This window comes from Antechinus flavipes, chromosome 1, assembly GCF_016432865.1.
Source record: "Antechinus flavipes isolate AdamAnt ecotype Samford, QLD, Australia chromosome 1, AdamAnt_v2, whole genome shotgun sequence".
NCBI lineage: Eukaryota > Metazoa > Chordata > Mammalia > Dasyuromorphia > Dasyuridae > Antechinus > Antechinus flavipes.
In genome coordinates this window covers 691,021,664-691,044,655 of record NC_067398.1, presented here as the reverse complement: position 1 = coordinate 691,044,655, position 22,992 = coordinate 691,021,664, and the positions used below count along the sequence as shown (strand labels likewise).

At 41.5% G+C, this 22,992-nt stretch overlaps 1 protein-coding gene across 3 annotated transcripts in view; it reads right to left on the bottom strand.

Annotated features, from left to right (window-relative positions):
- The window catches only part of SCARB1 (scavenger receptor class B member 1), a 99,128-nt gene that overhangs the window by 20,559 nt on the left and 55,577 nt on the right, over positions 1-22,992 (bottom strand). For all 3 annotated transcript variants that reach the window (XM_051972626.1, XM_051972627.1, XM_051972625.1), the window contains exons 2-8: positions 22,691-22,848; positions 19,858-19,999; positions 17,352-17,555; positions 13,022-13,117; positions 11,500-11,615; positions 10,737-10,903; positions 4,670-4,788 (exon numbers count right to left, since the gene is read on the bottom strand). In XM_051972626.1, coding sequence (XP_051828586.1) covers positions 4,670-4,788; positions 10,737-10,903; positions 11,500-11,615; positions 13,022-13,117; positions 17,352-17,555; positions 19,858-19,999; positions 22,691-22,848 — 1,002 coding nt within the window. The remainder of the gene's footprint in view (positions 1-4,669; positions 4,789-10,736; positions 10,904-11,499; positions 11,616-13,021; positions 13,118-17,351; positions 17,556-19,857; positions 20,000-22,690; positions 22,849-22,992) is intronic.

Below are 22,992 nucleotides of genomic sequence, written 5' to 3'. Positions count from 1 at the left end.
TCTGCTATGAATCTACAATCTTGTGATTCCTAGCAGATCTTGATCTATGATCGCATGAAAACAAATACCAGATGATGAATCTCCTTTCTATAGCTTCCCTCACAAAGATCTACAAGTAGAAAGCCAAGAGACAGACAAAATCAGAGAGACAGAGAAAGACAGAGAAACAGAGACTGAAGGAGAAAGAAAAAAACAGATGAGAGAAAAAGAAGGAAGGAAGGAAGGAAGGAAGGAAGGAAGGAAGGAAGGAAGGAAGGAAGGAAGGAAGGAAGGAAGGAAGGAAGGAAGGAAGGAAGGAAGGAAGGAAGGAAGGAAGGAAAGAAATTTATATGAAGAAAAATTTGTCTGGGTCTGTGACAAAAGAGGATGAAAAAAAGGGGAGAAAGAGAGGGAATGCAAAGACAAGGAGGAGGAGAAAGAGGAGGAAGAGCATTTTCATAGCACTTTAAGATTTGCAAAGTATTTTACAATTATTATCTCATTTGATACCCACAACAACCCACAAGTAGAAGTCATTAATTATCCCCATTTTACAGATGAGAAACTGAGGCAGACAACTGTTAGAAGAGCAAATGAGATGACACTTATAAAACACTTAGCACGGCAATTGGCACATAGTAAGCACTATATAAGAGCCAGTTGTTTATCATCATTATTAATGATGTCCAGAGACACATAGCTAATAAATGTGTGGGCTGCATTCAAACTCCGGTCTCACTGGTTCCTGGGTCTAGTGCTCCACTACTGCCATTTCTCCCTGTCAAAAAGATTGAGGGGACAGCAACAGGAGATGGAAACTGCATTAAAAGCATGTTTTAAATTCCTGTAAGCGTGGAGGCTACGTCCCAAGCCAGACGTTTTGGCTTTGAGTCTGAACCAGGCCCAGGGCCTTTCCATGTGGATGAGCTGCAGAGCTAGACTAGCAGAGGGCCCTGCTGGGGAGGGAATCAGCATCTTCCAAGGCTCCTCCCCTACTCTCTGCCCATCGGCTTCTCCCTCCCTGTCTCTTCTCCTCTCCCCCAGCCTCCACCCCCTTGCAGGCTCCCACTTATCTCTTGCCTAAATGATTGCCTCTTGTTGGGTCTGGAGGCCTCAAGCCCTTCCCTCCGCAGCCACCGGACGGATTTGCCTAAAGCCCAGGCCTGACCTTTCACACCCCAGTGGCTCTCTATGGCCTTCAGCATCAGAAATAAAGTCCTTCTCTTGGCGTTTTGAATTTTTCATAACCTTTCTTGTGTTTTTGGAATTTATTAAGAAATCATAGAATCCCAAGCCATTCTCCAATTGATAAATGATCAAAGGATATGAACAATTTTCAAATGAAGAAATTGAAACTATTTGTAGCCACATGAAAAGGGGGCTCCAAATCACTATGGATCAGAGAAATGCAAATTAAGGCAACTCTGAGATACCACTACACACCATTAGATTGGCTAAGATGACAGGAAATGATAATGATGAATGTTGGAGAGGATGTGGGAAAACTGGGACACTGATGCATTGTTGGTGGAACTTCTGGAGAGCAATCTGGAATTATGTCCCAAAAGTTATCAAACAGTGCATACCCTTTGATCCAGAAGTGTTTCTATCCAAAGAATCTTAAAGGAAGGGAAAGGGACCTGTATGTGCCAAAATATTTGTGGCAGCCCTTTTTGTAGTGGCCAGAAACTGGAAAATGAATGGATGCCCATCAATTGGAGAATGGTGGAATAAATTGTGGTATATGAATATTATGGAATATTATTGTTCTGAAAGAAACGATCACAGTATGATTTCAGAAAGGCCTGAAGAGACTGACAGGAACTGATGTTGAGTGAAATGAGCAGGACCAGGAGCTTATTATACACTTCAACAATACTGTATGAGGATCAATTCTGATGGACGTGGCTCTCTTCAACAATGAGATGATTCAGGCCAGTTCCAATTGTTCAGTGAAGAAGAGCCATCTACACCCAGAGAAAGACTGTGGGGACTGAGTGTAGTTCACAGCATAGCATTCTGACTTTTTCTGTTGTTGTTGCTTGCATTTTATTTTGCTTCTCTTTTTTTGTGTGTAGCACAATAATTGTATAAATATGTATACAAATATTGGATTTAACATATATTTCTATCGTCTTTAACATGTATTGGACTACTTGCCATCTAGGGGAGGGCGTGGGAGAAAGGGAGGGGAAATTGGAACACAAGGTTTTCCAAGGGCTAATGTTGAAGAATTGTCCACACGTGTTCCAAAAATGTAGACGCTTTAATAAATAAATAAATGAACAAAGGGGTGAATGAATGAATGAATGATTTTTTTTTAATAAATCATATAATGTTGTAAAAAATTACCCTGGCATGGGTTCTGTCAATAAAAAGTTATTTAAAAAAATAAATCATAGAATCTAAGCTTATTGATCTAATTACTGTTTATAGTACAGAACACTCCTACCTCCATACCCCCAATACCCAGAATTCATTTCCTTCCTCACCCGGCCTGGAGTTAGAAAGATCTGAGTTGAACTCGGGTCTCAGACACATTAGCTGTGTGGCCCTATACCAGTCACTTAATCCCAATTGCCTCAAAAATAAAAATTAAAAAAGGCAGCTTGGTACTCCGAAGGCCCAGCTTCCCTACACACACCCTCTGTGTCTGCACAGAAGCAGCAAAACAGAAATGGCAAAGCTCCCCTACCTGCGACCTTCTCTACAGCCCAGCTTCCTGGCAAAACGGCCCGGGCCCTTCCCCTGAACCTCCTGAACCTTGGCAGGCTCGGCATAAAATGTGTGGGCCCGACATGTTTGAAGCCAGTGGGCTGCCCCCGGCTGCACGGGAGATAGGCAGGCCAATCCACATTAATTAGTTTACAGCTTTATAGCCCTTTTATAGAAGCAATTCTCCAACAAAGCTGTTTAAATCTGTATTCTATGGAGACTGGGCAAAGGAAGCAGCTTCGTGATCGGACAGAGCACTCTGACAAGCTTTAAGCATCTCCCATGTCAGTCAGTCCATGAGACTTTAGTAAATACATATACACACATACAGATATACACATATATACATATTTATGTGTGTATATATGCATTTCTGTGTGTGTATAAATATATATATACACACCTGAGGATCTACACTTATAATCTCATGTGAGGATGAATAAGAAATGTCTGCGGGACATCCGGGGAGATTTTCATAGACAATTGACAATGTGGGACTGTAGTATAAGTGGGTGTAGAAAGCTGGATATGGTTATTTTTACCTTCTGAATCCAATTCTCCCTGTGCAACAAGAGAACTGCTCAGTTCTGCAAACATATATTGTATCTAGGATATACTGCAACATATCTAACACATATAGGACTGTTTGCCATCTAGGGGAGGGGGTGGAGGGAGGGAGGGGAAAAATCGGAACAGAAGCAAGTGCAAGGGATAATGTTGTAAAAAAAAATTACCCTGGCATGGGTTCTGTCAATATAAAGTTATTATTAAATAAAATAAAATAAAATATTAAAAAAAAGCTGGATATGTCACTTTTGAAATCACTTCCATAGATGTGATTATTCAACCCATGGGAATCAATGATATCACTGAGACTAAGGGTTTTTAACCTTTTCTTTTTCCTGGATCCCCTTGGCACTAGAGATCTGAAGCCCTTCTCAGTATAATCCTTTTAAGTGTATAAAACACACGGGATTATAAAGAAAAATAATTATGCTGAAATATAGTTATCAAAATTTTTTTTAATTTTTTAAATTTCACAGACGCTCCAAACCTCTGCTATAAAAAGGGAAGCGATAGGGTGCCAGGTCCCACCCACACAGTGCATGGGAGACATGAAGTGGGATCTGAAAAAGAAACTGAAAAGAGACTGTGTAAAAGCTCGGGAGAGCAATAGCACAAAAGTCCTGGGGGGAAAGAGCAGAGCAGGCAGCAGAGTCAAAAGCTGCCAAAAAAAAAAAAAAAGTCAAGAAAGGAACCAGAAAGGGTTATTGTGATGAGATGCTCAGACACCCTACAGGGACCTTGGGAAAAACAGTATCCATAGAGTGAAAGAGCCAGAAGCCAGCCAGGCTTCCAGGAATTATTAGAAATGAGTGGGAGGCAGCTTATGAAAATCCTTCTATGAAAAGGAGCAGAGACAAATTTTTAAATCTGATTTTTCTTGTGTAACATGATAAATGTAGAAATAGGCACAGAAAAATTGCACATGTTTAACTTATATCGGGGAATATATGCTGTCTAAGGGAAGAGGTGAGGGAAGGGAGGGAGAAAAAATTAGAACACAAGGTTTTGCTAGGGTGAATGGGAAAAAACTATATCTAAATGTATATTTTTATTTAAAATTTTTTTCAAAACATATGTAGAGATAGTTTTCATCATTCAAATGGTGGCAAAGATACTAGAGTAGTTTATCATTTCTTTTTCCAGCTCACTTTATAAATAAATAAATGGGTGGATAAATTATAAATAAATAATAAAATCAATATAAATGTCATTTATAAATAAATAGGGTGAGGGGCACACAACTAGTAAGTGTCTAGGGCCACATTATGAACTCAGATCTTCCTGATTTCAGGAGGGAATGCTTTCTACCGCACCCCTAGCTGTCTCCAATAAGGAAGCCCACAGTAACCTGGCAAGCCCCTCTCCCAACACAATGGCAGCCGGGACCCCCTTCCTGGCGCTGACTTACCGGGTGCACCTCAAGGAACAGGGAGTGTTCTTCCTTGCTGGGATGGAGCCCAATCACAGAGTCAAGCAGCACCGGATCGGCGTTGTAGAAATGTGGGTGGGAGAGGAAAAGCGGGGCATCTGGAAAAGACAAGGAAGAATGGGGCTATCACCAGTCATGGGGGAAGCCGCTCACCTACTGCCCAGCTGCTGCCCAGTTAGTGAAACGAATGCCCAGAGCCAGGAAGAGCAGCAGCCCTGCCACGAAGGCTGGCTGGATCCAAGTTCTCAGGCACTGGGGGAGAAATCTGTGAAATGGGCTTCTCCCCTCACGAGGACACGAAAAGCGGGCATAATCCAGAGATACGAAAGCCTCCCTTTCGCTCAGTCATCGAGGGCAGGTCCGAAACCAGGGTGGACACCAGCCAACAGCCGGAGAGCCAACAATGTTCTCCTACGGGGACATTTGCCCAGTTTTCAGTCAAGTAGCATACGAAACTATCTACAGGGATTTTTTAATCCTATGTCTGTCACTTACTAAAGACTGTTTCTTAATTTGTGAAATGAAGGGATTGGACTAGCCAAGTCTTAAATCATCAACTGCAGAGCCCTGTATGAAATAATAACATTTACAGAACATGTTAGGGCTGGCACAGTATCTTATATGCTATCTCATCTGATCATCATATCGACCGACCCAGTGAGGGAGGTGCAATTATTATCCCCATTTTACAGCTGAGGAAACTGAGGCTGACTAGCCCAGGGGTCACGTAATTAATGAATATCTGGAGGCAGGATCTGCCTCCAAATCCATCATTCTACCTAATACTGGCAGAATTAAGGTGGTTTCAGCCCTGTGACCCAGGGAGGATCATACAGGGAGGGCAGATAGATGTCATGTCCCATTTACAAAGGTGAAGAGCTTCCTGAACTTTTTTGGACTGCACTCATCTTGCATCTTTTTCCCCTAGACCAAATAAACACTAGCAGGTGCTTCTGATCAAAACCTAGATTTAAACCTAAATTCAAAAAAGAGCTGTTTGTTTAATTGTGTCTGACTCTTTGTGACCCCATTTGGGGTTTTCTAGGCAGAGAGACTGTAGTGGTTTGCCATTTCCTTCTCCAGCTTATTTTACAGATGGGGAAATTGAGGCAAACAATGAAATGACTGGTGGAGAATTGCCCAGCTAGTGAGCTCTGGAGTTCAAATTTGAACTCAGCTCTTGACTCCAGGCCCAGCACTCGGCACTGTGCCACCGAAATGCCCAGCAAAGACCCTAAAGCATTTTAATTTTAAACAGATAGGATCTGTCAATGGGTTTTTCTTGCTGGGGTCATTGTCAGCCTGGCAGGCTGGCCCTCGCGGGTCCAGAGATGTGCAAATCTGCATATGTCTTTGTGGGATTGCCAGGCAGAAGTGCACGAGATGGACCGGGAGATAACTGTGAATTAATTAATGCCTTCACAGGGCTCCCCCATGGGCACACAAAGGCAGCCTCGGCACAGAGCTGGAGCAGCACGTCCGTCCCGTACCCGGCACAACCTGTTCCACTGTGTGAGCTGCCTCCAAAGACTTTATTTCCAGTGTAGATCACAAGAGACGCTAGGCCAATAACTCTTAATTAATTTACAGCTTTATAGGCCTTTTACACCCGCAATTCTCCCACCATTAAAACAATGTCTCCTGATAGAATGATTAGGAAGTGCTGGCTGAGCAAAACCCTGGCCCATGCTGCAGCACCCAGACACGATTTTCTGAGAGTCCTGAAGGTGGGATTTTTCTATGAGGATTTCTTCCTTGGTTTCATAATGTGAGAACTTTAAAGTATCCCTCTTACAGTGGACATCTCTGGCACTTAGTGCCTAAGCTTAGGCTTAGTCTGATGCTTTCTCTTCCTCCTCCTCCTTTTCCTCTTTTACTGTCTTTCAGTGTCTTCTCTGTCTCTGTCTCTCTTCTCTATTTCTATCTCTCTCTTTTTCTCTTTCCCTCTGTTTCTCTCTCTCCCTGTTTCCTTTTCTCTCTCTCTCTCTCTTTCTCTCTCTCTCTCTTTTTCTCTCTCTCTCCCCCTCCTCTCTCTCTCCTCTGTCTCTGTCTCTGACTCTCTCTCTGTCTCTCTTTCTCTCTGTCTCTCTCTCTGTCTCTATCTCTGTCTCTCTCTGTCTCTGTCTCTCTCTGTGTGTCTCTTTCTCCCTCTCTCTGTCTCTGTCTCTCCGTCTCTATCTCTGTCTCTCTCTGTCTCTGTCTCTCTTTCTGTCTCTTTCTCTGTCTCTGTCTCTCTTCTGTCTCTCTCTCTTTCTGTCTCTTTCTCTGTCTCTCTTTCTGTCTCTCTCTCTCTCTCTCTTTCTCTCTGTCTCTCTCTCTCTCTCTCTGTCTCTCTCTGTCTCTCTCTATCTCTCTCTCTCTGTCTCTGTCTCTCTTTCTGTCTCTTCTCTGTCTCTGTCTCTCTGTCTCTTTCTCTGTCTCTCTCTCTGTCTCTCTCTCTCTCTCTCTCTTCTCTCTCTCTCTCTCTCTGTCTCTCTCTCTGTCTCTCTCTCTCTGTCTCTCTGTCTCTCTGTCTCTCTCTGTCTCTCTCTATCTCTCTCTGTCTCTGTCTCTCTGTCTGTCTCTCTGTCTGTCTCTCTCTCTCTCTCTCTCTCTCTCTCTCTCTCTCTCTCTCTCTCTCTCACACACACACACACACACACACAGAGTTTCCTAATCTGAAAATTGAGAGATCTGGACTAACATTTAGCCGAGTGTGGTCTGCAGACCTTAAGGGTCCCTTAGACTTTTTGGGGGAGTGTTGGGGGTGATCCATGAGATCAACAGTATTTCCACAATAATTCTAAACTCTTGCATTTCTCATATTGTAACTATCAATAGGTATAACATATAAACAAAAGCTCTTTGTGGCGGCGGTGTGTGTGTGGGGGGAATCCTTCATAATTTTCAAGAATATAAAAAGATCCCGAGACCAACAGGTTTAGGAAGCTCTTGACTAAATGATCTCTGAGATCCTTTCAAATTAAAGTCCTTCCGAACAGGAAATCTCTTGGGCGTAAGCACCTCCCTGAGCCATGACCAGGATGGGGCAAGATGACTAAGGCTTGGTCCCGAGATACAAAGTGTACAGAGCGCCACAACCGACACTTCCAGACCTTCTGCTAGAAGCCATCGAAGCCAGCACCGAGTTAGCAGTAACAGCCGGCAGATACATAGCTTTCGGATTTGAAATGCACATTACAATCCCAGGGGAGAGGAGTTCTCATTATTCCCATTTTAGAGACTGAAAAACTGAAGCAAATGGAGATTAAGTGTCTTGCTCAGGATCACACATCTCAGCAACGTCTGAGGTCAGATTTTGACTTCGGCCTTCCAGTGTTCTGTCCACTGAGCCACCTGGTTGCTCTAAAAAGAATGAGGTAAGGTAGAAACCACCAAATGTCTTGCTAGTGACCCCACCCCATCGCAGCCTCAGTAGCAGTGTCTGGGGACTCATGCCGTGCTATCTGCTCCCTGTCTATTTTGGGAGGGAGAAAAAAATGCTAATTACAGTCTTGTGACTTCTGCAAAAGAAGTCCTACAGAAAATCTTCCTCAGTTTCACCAGGGAGGAGCTTGACCCATCCAGCTAGTAATCTAAGGACACTGACTGGGAAGACAATTTACTAGCTGGGCTACAGTGGAAGCGTCACCAACCAGGTCAAGATGTTAAAGGAAATGTAGAAGGAGTTGTAACTAGGGTACGGCAATCAGAGCTGTGCCCAAGGGTAAAAAATTAATAGGGTGTCCACTTGTGGCATTTTAGCCATGAAGAAACTTACTAGAAGTAATAATCTCTAAATTTAGGAAGAAAAAAAAAATCTTGATAGGTTAACATTCTGGGTGGAATCAAGAGGAAAAAACTAGGTCATGCAGTGGATGGAGCACTGTGCGTGGAATCAGGTAGACCCAAGTATAAATCTTCTCTCGGATATTTACTAGCTGTGTGACACTGGGTAAGTCACTTCATTTCTACCTGCCTCTCTTTCCCCATCTATAAAATGGGACTCATGAGAACATCTACCTCCCACTTTGTGAGCAATAAATGAGATAATAATTGTAAAATGCTCAGCGCAGTGCCTGGCACATAATAAACACTATATAATGCTAGCTTTTCTTATTATAATTATTCTTTAATTTCTATTGGTCTCAGTTTTCCCACCTGGAAAATGGGAATAAGAATAGCACCTATCTCCCAGGGTTATTATGAAAATCAAATGAGATAATAATTGTAAAGTGCTTAGCACAGTGCTTGGCACATAATAAGCACTATATAAATGTTGGCTGTTCTTATTATAGTTATTACCTAATTTCTGTTTGTCTCAGTTTTCTCACCAGGAAAATAGGAATAAGAACAGCACCTATCTCCAAGGGTTATTATGAGAATTAAATGAGATAATAATTGTAATAGCCTGGTGCCTGGCACATAGTAAGCATTACATCAATGTTAATTGTTATTATTATAGTTATTGCTTAATTTCTGTTTGTCTCAGTTTTCTTACTAGTAAAATGAGATTAAGAATAGAACCTACTGGGTTAGCTAGCAGAACATCCACTCTGGAGCTAAGAGGACCTCAGTTCAAATATGATCTCACTTATTAGCTGTATGACCCTACGCAAGTCACTTAACCCCAATTGCCTTTTGAAGAAGAAGAAGAAAGAGGAAGAGGAGGAGAAGGTGGAGGAGGAGGAGAAGGAAGAGGAGGAGAAAGAGGAGGAGGAAGATGAGGAGAAGGAGGAGGAGAAGGAGGAGGAGGAGGAGGAGAAAGAAAGGGAGAAAGAAAGAAAGAGAGAAAGAAAGAAAGGAAGGAAGGAAGAAAAAAGAAAGGAAGGAAGGAAGAAAGAAAAATAGAAGGAAGGAAGGAAGAAAGAAAGAAAAAAAGAAAAATAGAAGGAAGGAAGGAAGAAGAAAGAAAAAAAGAAAAAAAGAAAGAAAGGAAGGAAGGAAGGAAGAAAGAAAGAAAGAAAGAGAGAAAGAAAGAAAGAAAGAAAGAAAGAAAGAAAGAAAGAAAGAAAGAAGAAGAAAGAAGAGAGAGAGAGAGAAAGAAAGAAAGAAAGAAAGAAAGAAAGAAAGAAAGAAAGAAAGAAAGAAAGAAAGAAAGAAAGAAAGAAGAGAACCTACCTCTCAGAATTATTAGGAGGCTAAAATGAGATAATGTATGTTTTCTCTATCCACTGCACTACCTAGATGCCTCAAAAATACCTTGTGGCCAGGGTCTTCCTTGGCTGGGAAGACTTGCTTTGCAAATCCTAACATAATGTATAAATGGCAGCTTAGCTAGGGAGAAGAGAGACACATCTTCCCAGTGAAATAAAAAACAATCCAAATGCTAAAGGGGAAGTCACAGAATTTTCAATATGGAGATGGTCCAAGGGGTGAAAGTCAAAGGCCACTTGGCCCAGCTCCTTCATTTTAGAGAAGAAGAAACAGACTGAGTGATTTGTTCAGGGGGGAGGAAGAGGAGGAGAAAGGGAAGCTCTTCCTGACTCCAAGACAAGCCCTCTCTGGACCACCCTGTTGACCCTCCCCTGAGCACTCTGCAGCTGATCCATGCCCTTCTTTGTACCGATCACCCCAGAAGGGTGAGATCAGTGTGGGTGGAGGTGACTTTGGAACCTTGGGGAACCACGAGCCTGGGGCTCATCCAAACTGGCAGAGATTTATTCCACTAGGAATTCTGCCAGCCTTGCAGCAACACGGCCCACTCCTGGCATCTCCTCATGCTGGTAAGTAAGACATATGAGGAAAAGAGATGGAATATCACCGAATTATTCTGCCGTTAGCTATATTCACAGTACTTCAGTTCTAACTCTGGAGCTTATATGTCATTGAACTTTTAAAACTATGTTTCTAATAATCAGCTTTTCCCATCTTCCCCATTAGAATGGGGGCCTCCTTAGAGATAAATAAGGTCTGTAGATTTCTTGCTTTTTTTTATATTCCTGGCACTACAGGAACCTGACACAAATCTCACACTTAAAAAGATGCATCCAGATGTTTAATGACTAAGAGACTGGCAGAATGACCAGTGACTAAGAAGACAGATCCCAGAGGATGAATTACTTACTTAACTGACAAGCGCTCATATTCTGGATTCCCGACTCCATGCAAGGACAGAAGCCTTCATTCGGTGGGTAGACAGACCCGTTGGCAAATAACGTCTTAGGGGCCACAAATCGAAAAGTAGGAATGCCTTTGAACTCTCCTGACTTTTCATATTCAAAATTCAGAGACCTAAAGAGTTGAAAGAAAAGTCACTAACGAAAATATCATCAACAACTGGAAAGATAAAAATATCAGTCCATCAGTTCGCTATCCAAGAAACCAAAAGTGGAGCTAGATAGGGAGGCCAAGAAGAGACTTGATTTCTCAACTTGGCTCTACCAAAAACCTGATTTGATTTCAGATATTACTCTTCAGATTTATGATAATCCCTCCCTTCACTGCACAAGTAAATGGCTGTGGATTACTGCATAGCCTGACAAATTCAGTTGCCAGTGAACAAAACTAGTTATTTTTTATTCGTTGCCTTAAAAAAAACAGATGGCCCAATAAATAGGAGCAGGAAGAGAGCTAAATATGGAAATGATTGTAATGTGAAGTCAAAAGTTATACACGCACATCATGGGACATGAGAGCAAGTCACTTGCTCCTGAACTTGGTTTTCTCTTGCTATCAAATGAGGAAGCTGGGATGGTTGGTTTCTAAAATCCCCTTTTCAGCTTTGTCATTGAGATGGGATGGTATCCAGGGAGTGGATCCTCCTATCCTGAGAGTGGATTGCCATCATTCCCCCTTCACCAAACCCAGCCATAAATAAGAATCATTACCTGCAAGCCTCCGGGCTGTAGAACTGAAGGTTATACTCTGGAGTCATGAAAGGGGCCCACATCTGTCCAGATGTCCCATTAATCATATTGCATTGGTCTGAATGCCAGAAATTTAACTGATAACAGATCCACAAATTTGTTAACAATATGAAACTCATTCACATAACAAATTTGTTAGCAATAACAAACCAATTAATGATAAACTTAACAAACGTTAACAACCAATGTGTCAAGCACAAACTTGTTTATACTGACAGATTTGCTAACAAACTTGTTAACATTGACAAATGTGTTAACCAACTTGTTTCCATTGACGAATTTGTTAACTACAAACTTGTTGATGATAAATCTGTTAGCGTCAAACTTGTTAACAACAACAAATTTGTGAGCAATAACAAATTGATTAAGGATAACACATTTGTTAACAACTGCAAATTAAAGAAGGAAAGGATACGCTCATGAGAATTTCCAACGTATGTCCTGGTACACAGTTTCATGAGTTATAATGGCCTAAAAACTTCCATGGCCTATGGGCAACTTTTTAGAGATAAAACTGTGAACTCGGCTGGACTAGTCTACAAATCAATTCAATAAATAGTTAAGACCTGAATCCTACTTCAAATACTTATTAACTGGATAACCATGGAGAAGTCATTTAACCTTTATTAGCGATCATTTTCTCAACTGTCCAGTGGGATAATAATAATATCTGTTCTTGAGGACACACTACTCCCTTCCTTGTACATGATACTCTTTCTGTCCCCTCTGGCCATGTCTAGAATGCTTTCTCTTCTTACCTCACCTCTTGGATATTCTGGATTTCTCAAGATTTGCCCCAATTTCCACCTTCTGCATGAGTCCTTTCCTGGTCCCCTGAGCTATCAGTACCTTTCCCTCCAAGGTAATCTTATATTTGATTTGAATATACTTTGTACTTTATATTTTCAAGCTTTCTCTCTAGTAGAATATAAGATCTTGAAGGCAAATATTGTTCCTTTTTTTAATGTTGGAATTTCCAAGGTGCTTAAATACTTATTGAATTGTGGTAGATGAATATAAAGGAATTCTACTGTGTCAGGGGAAATGATGAACTGAATGTTTTCAGAAAACTGGGAAAGCTTATATAAACTGGTGCAAAGTAGGAAGTGGAATAAGGAAAACAATTTATGCTATAGTAACGATACTATAAAAATGAAAAATTTGGAAAGACTTAAAATCTGATCAATGAAATAATAATTCATGATTTCGGAAGACTGATAATGAAAGGTGTTCCGCACTTCTTCACATAGGGGTGACAATTAAATTTTACAATGAGACACATCGTTTTTGAACATAGTCAATACAGGAATATAGCTTGCTCACTGACAGATAGTTGTTACAAAGTTTTAGGTTGCTTTGGGTTTGGGGGAAAGAGAAAAAATTATTATTAATTGAAATGTTAAAATTAAAAAAAAATACTTACTGACTAATTATAAGGAAAACATTGACATTTAACATCAGCTATTATTATCCAACTTCTTACCTTGCTCTTACCATTCCACTTGTCCACTAGGTGGATCTTGCTGAAGTCTTTGACCCCCGTAAACACAGTGAACAATCCTGAATTGGAGTTGTTTAACTACAGATTATTGGAGAGACATAAGTCAGTTTCCTGGGCAAAGAACTCAGTGAATATATAGGCTTATTCAATTTAACCCAACAAGCCTTTATTTGTATGAGTATGAATAAAATTGGTGTCTTCTGTGACAGAGAAGAGGACATTAAAGTGAGTAACTTTTCTGTCCTTCCAGGAATCACATCATCAGATTTCCATTCTTGTTGTGAGAATTATATTTTATATTCTTGTCATGCCTGACTCTGTGTGATCCCTTTTCTTGGCAAAGATACTGGAGTAGCTTGCCATTTCCTTCTCCAGCCCATTTTACAGATGGGGAACTTGAGGCACACAGGGTGAAGTGACTAGCTCAGGATCACCCAGCTAGCAAGTGTTTGAGACGACATTTGATCTCAAGATTCCTTGATGCTGGACTCACCACTTCCTCCAACCATCTAGCTGTTCTACCAACATCTCCCATAACAACAAAGATATTATGCTTCTTAATGTAATCTAAAATCACATTAGTTTGTTTTTAAGCTATTATATCTAACTGCTGACTAACAGGAGCATAAAATCTAGTAATATCCCCACCACAATCTTTTGCAGATAAACTACTATCTAACCATGTCTCATATATCTTGTTCTTGTGACACTGATTTTTTGGACCCACAGCAGACTTTACACTGGGTTCCAGTTATAATAGCTTGCTAGGTAGAACAGTATAAGTTCTGGGTTTACAATCAGGAAGATTTATTTATCTTCCTAAGCTAAAATCTAACCTCATACACAGGCTAATTGGGTGACTCTGGGCAAGTCGCGTTACCCTATTTGCCTCAGTTTCCTCAGTTGTAAAATGAGCTGAAGAAGAAAATGCCAAATCACTTCAATATCCTTTGCAAGAAAACATCAAATCTGGCCTTAGATATTTCCTAGATGTGTGACTCTGGGCAAGTCACTTAACCTTGTTTACCTTAGTTTCTTGATCTGTAAAATGAGCTGGAGAAAGAAAGAGCCAAACATTCCAGTATCTTGGAAAGAAAATCCCAAAGAGGGTCCCTGAGAGTTGGATATGACTGAACAAAAACATATAGCACTACTATGTTCCAGACATTTTGCTAAGTGTTTTTAAAATGTCACATTTTCCCTAGGCAATTCCAATAAACTTTGGATAGAAAACGCCATCTGCTTTCAGAGAGAGAACTATGGAGAATGAATGTAAATCAACATATGCTATGTTCACTTTTTTTTTTCTTTTTCTTCTGATTTTTTTTTTCTCTCATGGTTTTTCACTTTTGTTCTGATTTTTCTCTTGTGACATGATTCATAAAGAAATGTGTATTTAAAAAAAATTAATGCTCATGTGTAACCAGAAAAGTAAAGAAAACAATTTTTAAAATCACATTTTGACTTGTACAATCCTAGAAAGTGGCTTTATTATTATTATTTGTTTATTTTGTTTCTTATCATTATTATTTATTTTTATAATGTAAAATACAAATATTGTACTGATTATTTATTATTATCCTCTTTTTACAGCTGAGGAAATCGAAGTGGACAGAGTTTAAATGGTTCACATAACTAGGAACTGTCCAATGCTGGATTTGAACTCTAATCGTCATGATTTGGGGCTCAGTGCTCTAATGCTCCATCTAGCTGCCTCATCATACTTGGTTCTGCCCAATGCTTTAGCCTGCCAAAATCTTTTTGTCCTCCCTCCAGATCAGACAGCTCTAAATTTTAGAGGAGGTTGCAGCATCTGGCCACCATACCTGAGCTCACGGGCTCCCTTACCAAGCCAGTTATGGAGAATTATTCTCCTAAATTTGACTACTTTCCAGAGCAAGCAAGAAAGACCTCAAGAATGGGCCTGCCCTGTGAAGCTCGTGTCATAACGGTTTTTATATTTTAGACAGTGAGCTCTTGGAACACAGCAACTGTTTTATGACTGTTTTTGTTTTCCCGGGGCTTATATTAGATAATCAATCAATAAATGTCTACTAATAGGCTGAATGATTTTCTTTCAGTCACAGTAATTTCCAAAGACCATAACAGTGTATATAATAGAATCTTGGTTCTGGAGTCAGATGCCCTGGATCCAGTTTTAGAACATAGACAATACAGGAATTTAGCTTGCTCATTGACAGATACTTGTTACAAAGTTTTGGTTTGATTTGGGTTTTGGGAAAAGAGAGAAAATAATTATTAACTGAAATGTTAAAATTTAAAAATATTTGTTGACTAATTATAAGGATCAATTGGCATTTAACATCAGCTATTATTATCCAGCTTTCTTTCTAGCCTGGCAAAGAATGTTTTATTTACTTGCTTATTCATTTGTTTGCTTATTCATACTACTTTCACACTATATCTAGCAAAGAATGCTCCATTTATTTATTTGCTTGTTTTTTATTTATTATTGTTCATGCTAATTTCTCACTATACTTGGCAAATAATATTTCATTCATTCATTTCTTTCATTCAAATCCTAACTCTGACAATGAGCACTTTTGTGACTTTGGCTTCCTTGGACCTCAGTTTCCCCATCTGTAAAAATGGAGGGGTTGACCTAGATAGTTTCAAAGATCGGATGAAGTTGAAGTCTGAAAACCCTCTCCATTAATGGAGAGAATACACAATTGACAAGGGTCATGGTTTTTGAAACACCGAGAGTTAAATGAAGGTGTTGGGGATGGTTAGCATGGAGAAGAGAAACTTGGAAGGGGGGGAAGGGGCGATAACTGTTTCCAGGTCGAATGGACATCATGTAGAGAAGGGATGAGATTTTGGCCCCAGAGGATGGAACCAGCAGCAATGGTGGGAGAGGGTTGCTGTCAAGAGGATCAGCATCAGGAAAGAATTCTAAATAATCAATAAGAGAATTGGCCACCCTGAGAGGGGACAAGTTCCCTCTGACGGGGATAGAGAGGGGATGGGGAGTATTCTAACTCAGAGGACAGATGATCACTGGTTGGAGTTTCTGTTTTTTTCCTGAGGCAATTGGGATTAAGTGACTTGCCCAGGATCACACAGCTAGGAAATGTTAAATGTCTGAGGCCAGATTTGAACTCAGGAGGTCTTCCTGACTTTGGGGCAGAGACTTTTTTGAGTCTGGGTTGGATGACTAATATGGAAATATGTTTATACGTATATAACTCCTATCAAAAAGCCTATCTTCTCAATAAAGAGGTAGAAAAGGGAGAGAATTTGGAACTTAGGTTTTTTTTATATATAAAAATGTTTAAAATTGTGTTTACAAGTAATTGGGGAAAAAAACAAACTATGAAATTTGAGTATAGATTGGATTCAATGACTGTTGTGGTCCTTCCAACTCTCAAATTCTATGATTCTAAAATACACAGCACAAGCTTAGACTCACAAAAAGGGGTTTAAAATAGCAGAAACAGCCCTTCTATGATGTTAACTTTCTAAATGATGCTGAATAAGTAACTTCCTCTTATTGGACCTTGGTTTGTACCTCAGTAAAATGATGGAGCCAGAATACACAAGGTCCCTTCTAAAGGTCTGTCTAATTCTAAAGGGAAATGGAAGGACACCAGCTATGGAGGGAATGGATGAGCCATCCTACCTATGTGAGATACTCTGAACAATAATTTAATCCATCAATCAGTGAGGATCAATTAAGCACCTGCTAAATGTGAGGGACTGCTTAAAAATTCCCAAGTTCAGGGCATGCACATAGTGTTAAGGGATGGTGGGTAGACTGGCAAAGAATGTTTTATTCTCTTATTCATTTGTTTACTTATTCATACTTCTTTCACACTATATCTAGCAAAGAATGCTCTGTTTATTTATTTGCTTGCTTTTTATTTATTATTGTTTATGCTAATTTCTTACTATACTTGGCAAATAATATTTCATTCATTCATTCATTTTATTCATGCCAACTTTACACTATCCTTGGCAAGCCTGCAGAGCGGCAGAAGCCTCCCCCTTTCTGTCAGGGAGATTGAGGAATATGAGTGGAAAGCGTTTCTTAGGTTCTCAACGTCACTGGCAAGTTTTTCTGATTTTTTTTTTATCTTTGTTATAAAGGAAGATTCACTGGGCTAAAATGGGATGGAGAGCCAGCATAAAGAGGGGGAAAGTGATATGAGAGCAAAACACAGATACATTTTTTCAGTGGTATAGCCTATTGCCAAAATAACAGCGACTGATCAGGTTTGGGTTTTGCTTTCAAAGAACAAGCTAATCAGCCCTGTGTATGTTTATGATATTTTGACCCAGCCCAACTCACCTCTGAAAATAAGCCAAATTTATCCTTAAACGGCAACATGCCAGGGAAGTATTTATTCAGCATATCAATCATAGGATCCCGATAACCCCACATGATTTCCCCCACTGTGCGGTTCATGAAGGCCCGCTGGCTGAACATGGAGAAGGACAAGCTCATGAGCAGCTTCATGGACATGGGCTTGTGTTCCATCATCATGGAGGACACCTAGAGCAGAGTGGGGAAAGACACCGACATCATCAGGAGATCTGGGGTCCAGACTTGGGGTGGGGGGAAGGGGGATGCTCTCTACCCCACCTCCAGCACACTTTTTGCATCTCTGACATCTATTATTATTTAAATGTTTTCCAGCTAAAAAGTGCCCCCTTAATTCCGAAGCCTCCCCTAGGGGATTATCTGTAATTTATCCTGTGTTTGTCCGTAGTTTTTCCCATGTTATCTCCCATATCAGACTGTAAGGTCTCTGGGGGCAGGTTGAGTATTTTGTTTGTATCTAGAACTCAGCACAGTTTCTGGCACACTGTAGGCCCTTAACAAATGTTTATTGACTGAACAATAGAATAAAAAGTTGATCTGGCTCCATTTCCTGAGATGAAGAGCAAACAGACTTTCGATTTCCTTCCTCCCCTCACCCTGGCTGTCCAGAAAGGCCGGGAGGGTGGTAGAAAGTACCAGAGATTGCACTTGAGCCAAGTTTTCAAGTTCAATCAACAAGCACTTATTAAATGCTTACTGTGTGCCAGGCATTGTGCTAAGTACAATAGAAAGCCAAAAACAAGGTCTCTGAACTCAGGAAGTTTACAATCTAAAGTTTTCAAGGAAAGCAGAGATTCTAAGAAATGAGGTCAAAGGAGGGAAGATCGGGCAAAGGGAACAAGTAGGGCAAAGGCAGAGGGACTAGAGAGGGAGGGTCAAGTGGAACATTTAGAGCATTAGACCACGGAGTGTGTGACGAGGACTAATGGCTGCTAAGCACCAAGAGGGGGGTGGAAGTGAGGTCCAGAAAGGTTTTAAATGCTAAACAGAAAAAAAAATTGGATTTGACCAAGATAGAAGAGGAGAGAGGCCTTAGCAAGTGAGCAGATATAGGGGATGAGTTGTGAGAATTCAAAGGTGGTCCCTGGAAGCTTGGATGGGGCAGAGCCTGGTGTCCCTCTGACAGGAATGAAGAGTCAGCGAATGTGGGCGGCTGGGGGACATTTCTGTTTAAAGAACCTATAGGATGGTGGTCCAATGGGCAATGAAAGTCTGGAAGTTAGGAAAGGGTTTAGGACGGAGAGATAGAGCGGAGAGTTATCGTGATAGAGATGGCAACGGAATCAGTGGATAAAATCACCAAATGAAATAGTAGAGAGGGAGAAAGGGAAGAAGGGAGGGGATAGGGAAAGGGGAAGAAGTAGAATAAGAGGAAGGGGAAGAAGTAGAAGAGGAATGTGAAAGGAGAAGAGGTAGAGGAAGGGGAATGGGAAGAAGAGAAAAGGAAAAGATAAAGGAAGGGGAAGAGGAAGAGAAAGAATAAGAGGAAAGGGAAGAGATAGAAGGCAAATGGGAAGGGGAAGAAGTAGAGGAAAGGGATTAGGAAGAAGAGAAAAGGAAAAGATAAAGGAAGAGGAAGAGAAAGAATAAGAGGAAAGGGAAGAGATAGAAGGCAAATGGGAAGGGGAAGAAGTAGAGGAAGGGGATTGGGAAGAAGAGAAAAGGAAAAGATAAAGGAAGAGGAAGAGGAAGAGAAAGAATAAGAGGAAAGGGAAGAGATAGAAGGAGAATGGGAAAGGGGAAGAAGTAGAGGAAGGGGATTGGAAGAAGAGAAAAGGAAAAGATAGAGGAAGGGGAAGAGGAAGAATAAGAGGAAGGGGAAGAAATAGAAGAAGAGGAATGGGAATGGAAAAGAGGTAGAGGAAGGGGAATGGGAAAAAGAGAAAAGGAAAAGATAAAGGAAGGGGAAGAGGAAGAGAAAGAATAGGAGGAAAGGGAAGAGATAGGAAGAGAATGGGAAGGGGAAGAAGTAGAGGAAGGGATTGGGAAGGAGAGAAAAGGGAAAAAGTAGAGGAAGATGAAAGGGAAGAGGAAGAGGAAGAAGGAAAATAAGAAGATGAAGGGAAGAGGAAGGGGAAGAAGAAGGGGAAGAGGAAGAGGAAGAGGAGGTAGAGAAAGATGAATAGGAAGTGGAAGAGGAAGAGGAATGGGAAGATGAAGAGGACCTAGAACTTCACTTTAGAGGATGCAGTCAGAGGGTAAGATCTGGATGAAGGTCCAGAAAAGGAGTGGTTAGACAGGTAAGAGAAGATCCAGGAAAGATTCAGTGTCCCAAAAACCTAGAGAAAAGAAGAGAAGAAGCTGCTCAACAGGGTCAGAGGTTTCAGAGAAGTAGAGGAGAATAGCCATTAAAAAAAAAAAAAAAAGAGGCAGAAAAGCATCCCGAGGCGAGACTCGAACTTGGGTCTTTCCGACTCCTGTCCCTCCCCCCTTGTCCCCCTTGTACCCCCAGCTGCCTGTGCCCTGCACTCACCAAGACCAACAGGTTGGGCATCACGATGTAATCGGTTTCTAAGCCCCGGGACATGTGAGGCTGGAACACAAAGGTCCGGTATTCTAAGAAGGACACCGTGTCATTCTCATAGAAAGTGATGTTGTGTTTCTGCCTGTATTCTCTGTGGAAACAAAGGCAGGGAAGCCCTCAGCGCCCCAACTGTCCCCGACCTTCTCCCCTGGGTCAGCCCTTCCCACCAATACCTCAAAGGGCCCATAAAAGGTGGCTACAAAGCCCTGGGGAGCGGAGACCATCTCCCCCTTTGCTGTGTATATTCCCAGGGCTGCGCAAATTTAGGAAGGGCCTGGACACTGAATCCCACAGCTCACCTCCCACAGGCATTCCCACCAGATGTTCCTTAGCACCCCACAAAAATCCAGAATCCAGATTGCGGGGTTCCCGTCAATGCCGTCCCCACGTGTTCTTAACTTCTTGTACAGAAATTTACGGGATCGGGCGTTCTTGGTAAACTCCCCATGTGACTAACATTCCAGGGCTGCCATCCCGGGCTGCATGATTCCCACAAGCACTGTTTTATTCCCTCTATCTGTAGTAATTAATAGCTCAAACTCCACCTCTTGCAGGAAGACTTCCATGAAAAATTCTCTATCATTTTAAAAATACTTTAAAAACATAAAAAACATTTTTAAAAACATAAAAATCATTTTAAAAACCATTCTATGGCTTCATTGATATAGAGAAATTTTAAAAACACTTTAAAAATATTAAAACATTTATAAAAAACATAAAAAGCCATTCTATGGTTTCATTGATATAGAAGAATTTTTTAAAACACTTTAAAAATATTAAAACATTTATAAAAAACATAAAAAATCATTCTATGGTTTCATTGATATAGAGGAATGATTTTAAAAACACTTTAAAATATAAAAACATTTTTAAAAAACATTTAAAACCATTCTGTGGTTTCATAAGTATAAAGGAAGAAAAATTCTTAACTTTTGTGTGGCGCCAAATTTGAACTCAGACCTCCCCAAATCCACGTCCCAAGCCCTATCCCCTGCCCTACAGCTGCCCCTATAACTGGGGAAAAGATTTGTTTTGTTTCAGGTAAGATGAGAAGGTCCTACCGTCCTGGCTCTAAATCATGATCCCATGAGGTCATCAGGGTGGAGCGCTAACAAAGGACATGTACCAGTCTTCAGGGAGTCAGAGCAGCCTGGGGCAGTGAAGGTGAAGTGACGGCCTCCTGCGTCAGAGGCACTCCAAAGCCAGCCTCCTAACTACTATAGCACACGGCCCGTCATCCCCACAGCACCAGAGAGGTTAAGCACTTTGTCCCTGGTCCCACAGCAAAAATCGGGGAGGGGGCCACCCCTCAGTCAGCCCACTAAGTACTTTACCCCTGGACCCACAGAAAAAATGGGGGAGGGGGCCATCTCTCAGTCAGCCCACTAAGTACTTTACCCCTGGACCCACAGAAAAAATGGGAGTCTCCCCTACAGTGACCACACTGAGCTCCCCAGAGGGACAGAGCTCCTCGACCCCAGTTCAGAGCTGAGTGATTCCCAAGCTCCCCAAAATTACTGCTAGTACTTAGAAACACCCCTCCCCATCCACCCTGTGGACCCACCTCTCACTGTACTTTCTCTGAGCAGAGGCAAAGGCTTAGGGTCAGAGGGCAGAGAAGGGCCTCGCCCACAGGGGCTTCGGACGCCAATTGGCTGATCCGGTTTCCTCACATGTAAAGCTGAGGATCTGATGAACAGGAAGTGGGGGGTGGGGGAGGACGGTGAGGGGGACCCTTCCAGCCCTAAATCAATGATTCTGAGACACACTGCCAGCCGCCCAGACATAAAAGCAGGCTGTGTGGTAGAGCAGGAAGAGCCCCGGGCGAAGGGGGAAGAGGCTGGTTCTTCTGGTCCTAGCAGTCGCTAATAGCTCTGTGAACTTAAGCAAAACCTCCCCTCCTTGGCAGGTTCTGTTTGTCCCACTCTACAATGAGGAGTGGAACTAGGTGGCCTCTGAGCATCAGACCTGTGTCAGGAAGCCTCATGGGCACGTCACTTAAAACCCATGTCTGCCTCAGTTTCCTTGTCTGTAAAATGGAGAGCAGAACGGCCCCTACTTCCCAGGCTTGTTGTAAGGAGCAAATGAGATAATCATTTAAATGATAAATTACATAACTGTAAATATTTATAATTGTAAAGCGCTTAGCACAGTACCAGCACACAGTGAGTACTATATAAGTGTTAGCTATTGTTATTATTATTCCAGTCTCAATAGCTCTAAAATGATTTCTAACATATGAAACATATATGCATGTTATATTCAAGTATATTTGTCTCATACATAACACATTAAAATATAAGTAAATCTACATATATAAACATAAAATCATGTGTGTATCTTGCGTGCGTACCTACATGTGTGTACATATACATATATTTGTGTATTTACATGTTTGCATGTATGTATGTATTTCCTTTGTAAGTCGTGCTGCTTTTCCATCTCCCCTCCCCCAATTAGACCAGGATCTTCCTGAAGAGAGGGACTGGTTTTGCCTTTCTTTGTATCCCTGGCCCTTATTAGTATGTAGAAGGCGCTTAATAAATGCTTCTTCACCTGATCGTACTTGAAGGCATTATGATATTCTATCATTTTGCTTAAGTTGAATTAAATTCTCTGCAATAAGTCTCCACTATGGCCAAGTCCAGACCTTTAAGTGCCTTCTCCCTGACAAGAAGAACCCAAAGACCCCGTCTCCTTCCAGTCACTCTCTCTCCACCTCGGAGAGCTGACGCGGGCCGCCGGGTCCGGCCTTGCCCCAACACTCCCGAGACCTCCTCACCTGTACACGTACGGCCCACGCTCCTGAATGGAAGGCTTCTGCCCCTTCAGCACCTCATCGGCGTTGACCACGTGAAATAAGTACACTGACATGTAGAAAGGGATGGGGATCTCCTTCCACATCTCAAAGGACAGGCTGGTGGGGTCAATCTTGACATTCTGTGGGCATTAAAAAAAAAAATCAGCTTTAGTATTTATAACCCCAATGGAGAAAAGGTCTTTTCATCAGAGCCAACATGGAGGGAGCCCAAGCTCTGCGAGCGACCTCTGAACTCCGAGCCAAGGACAGGAGATGGTGCCGTC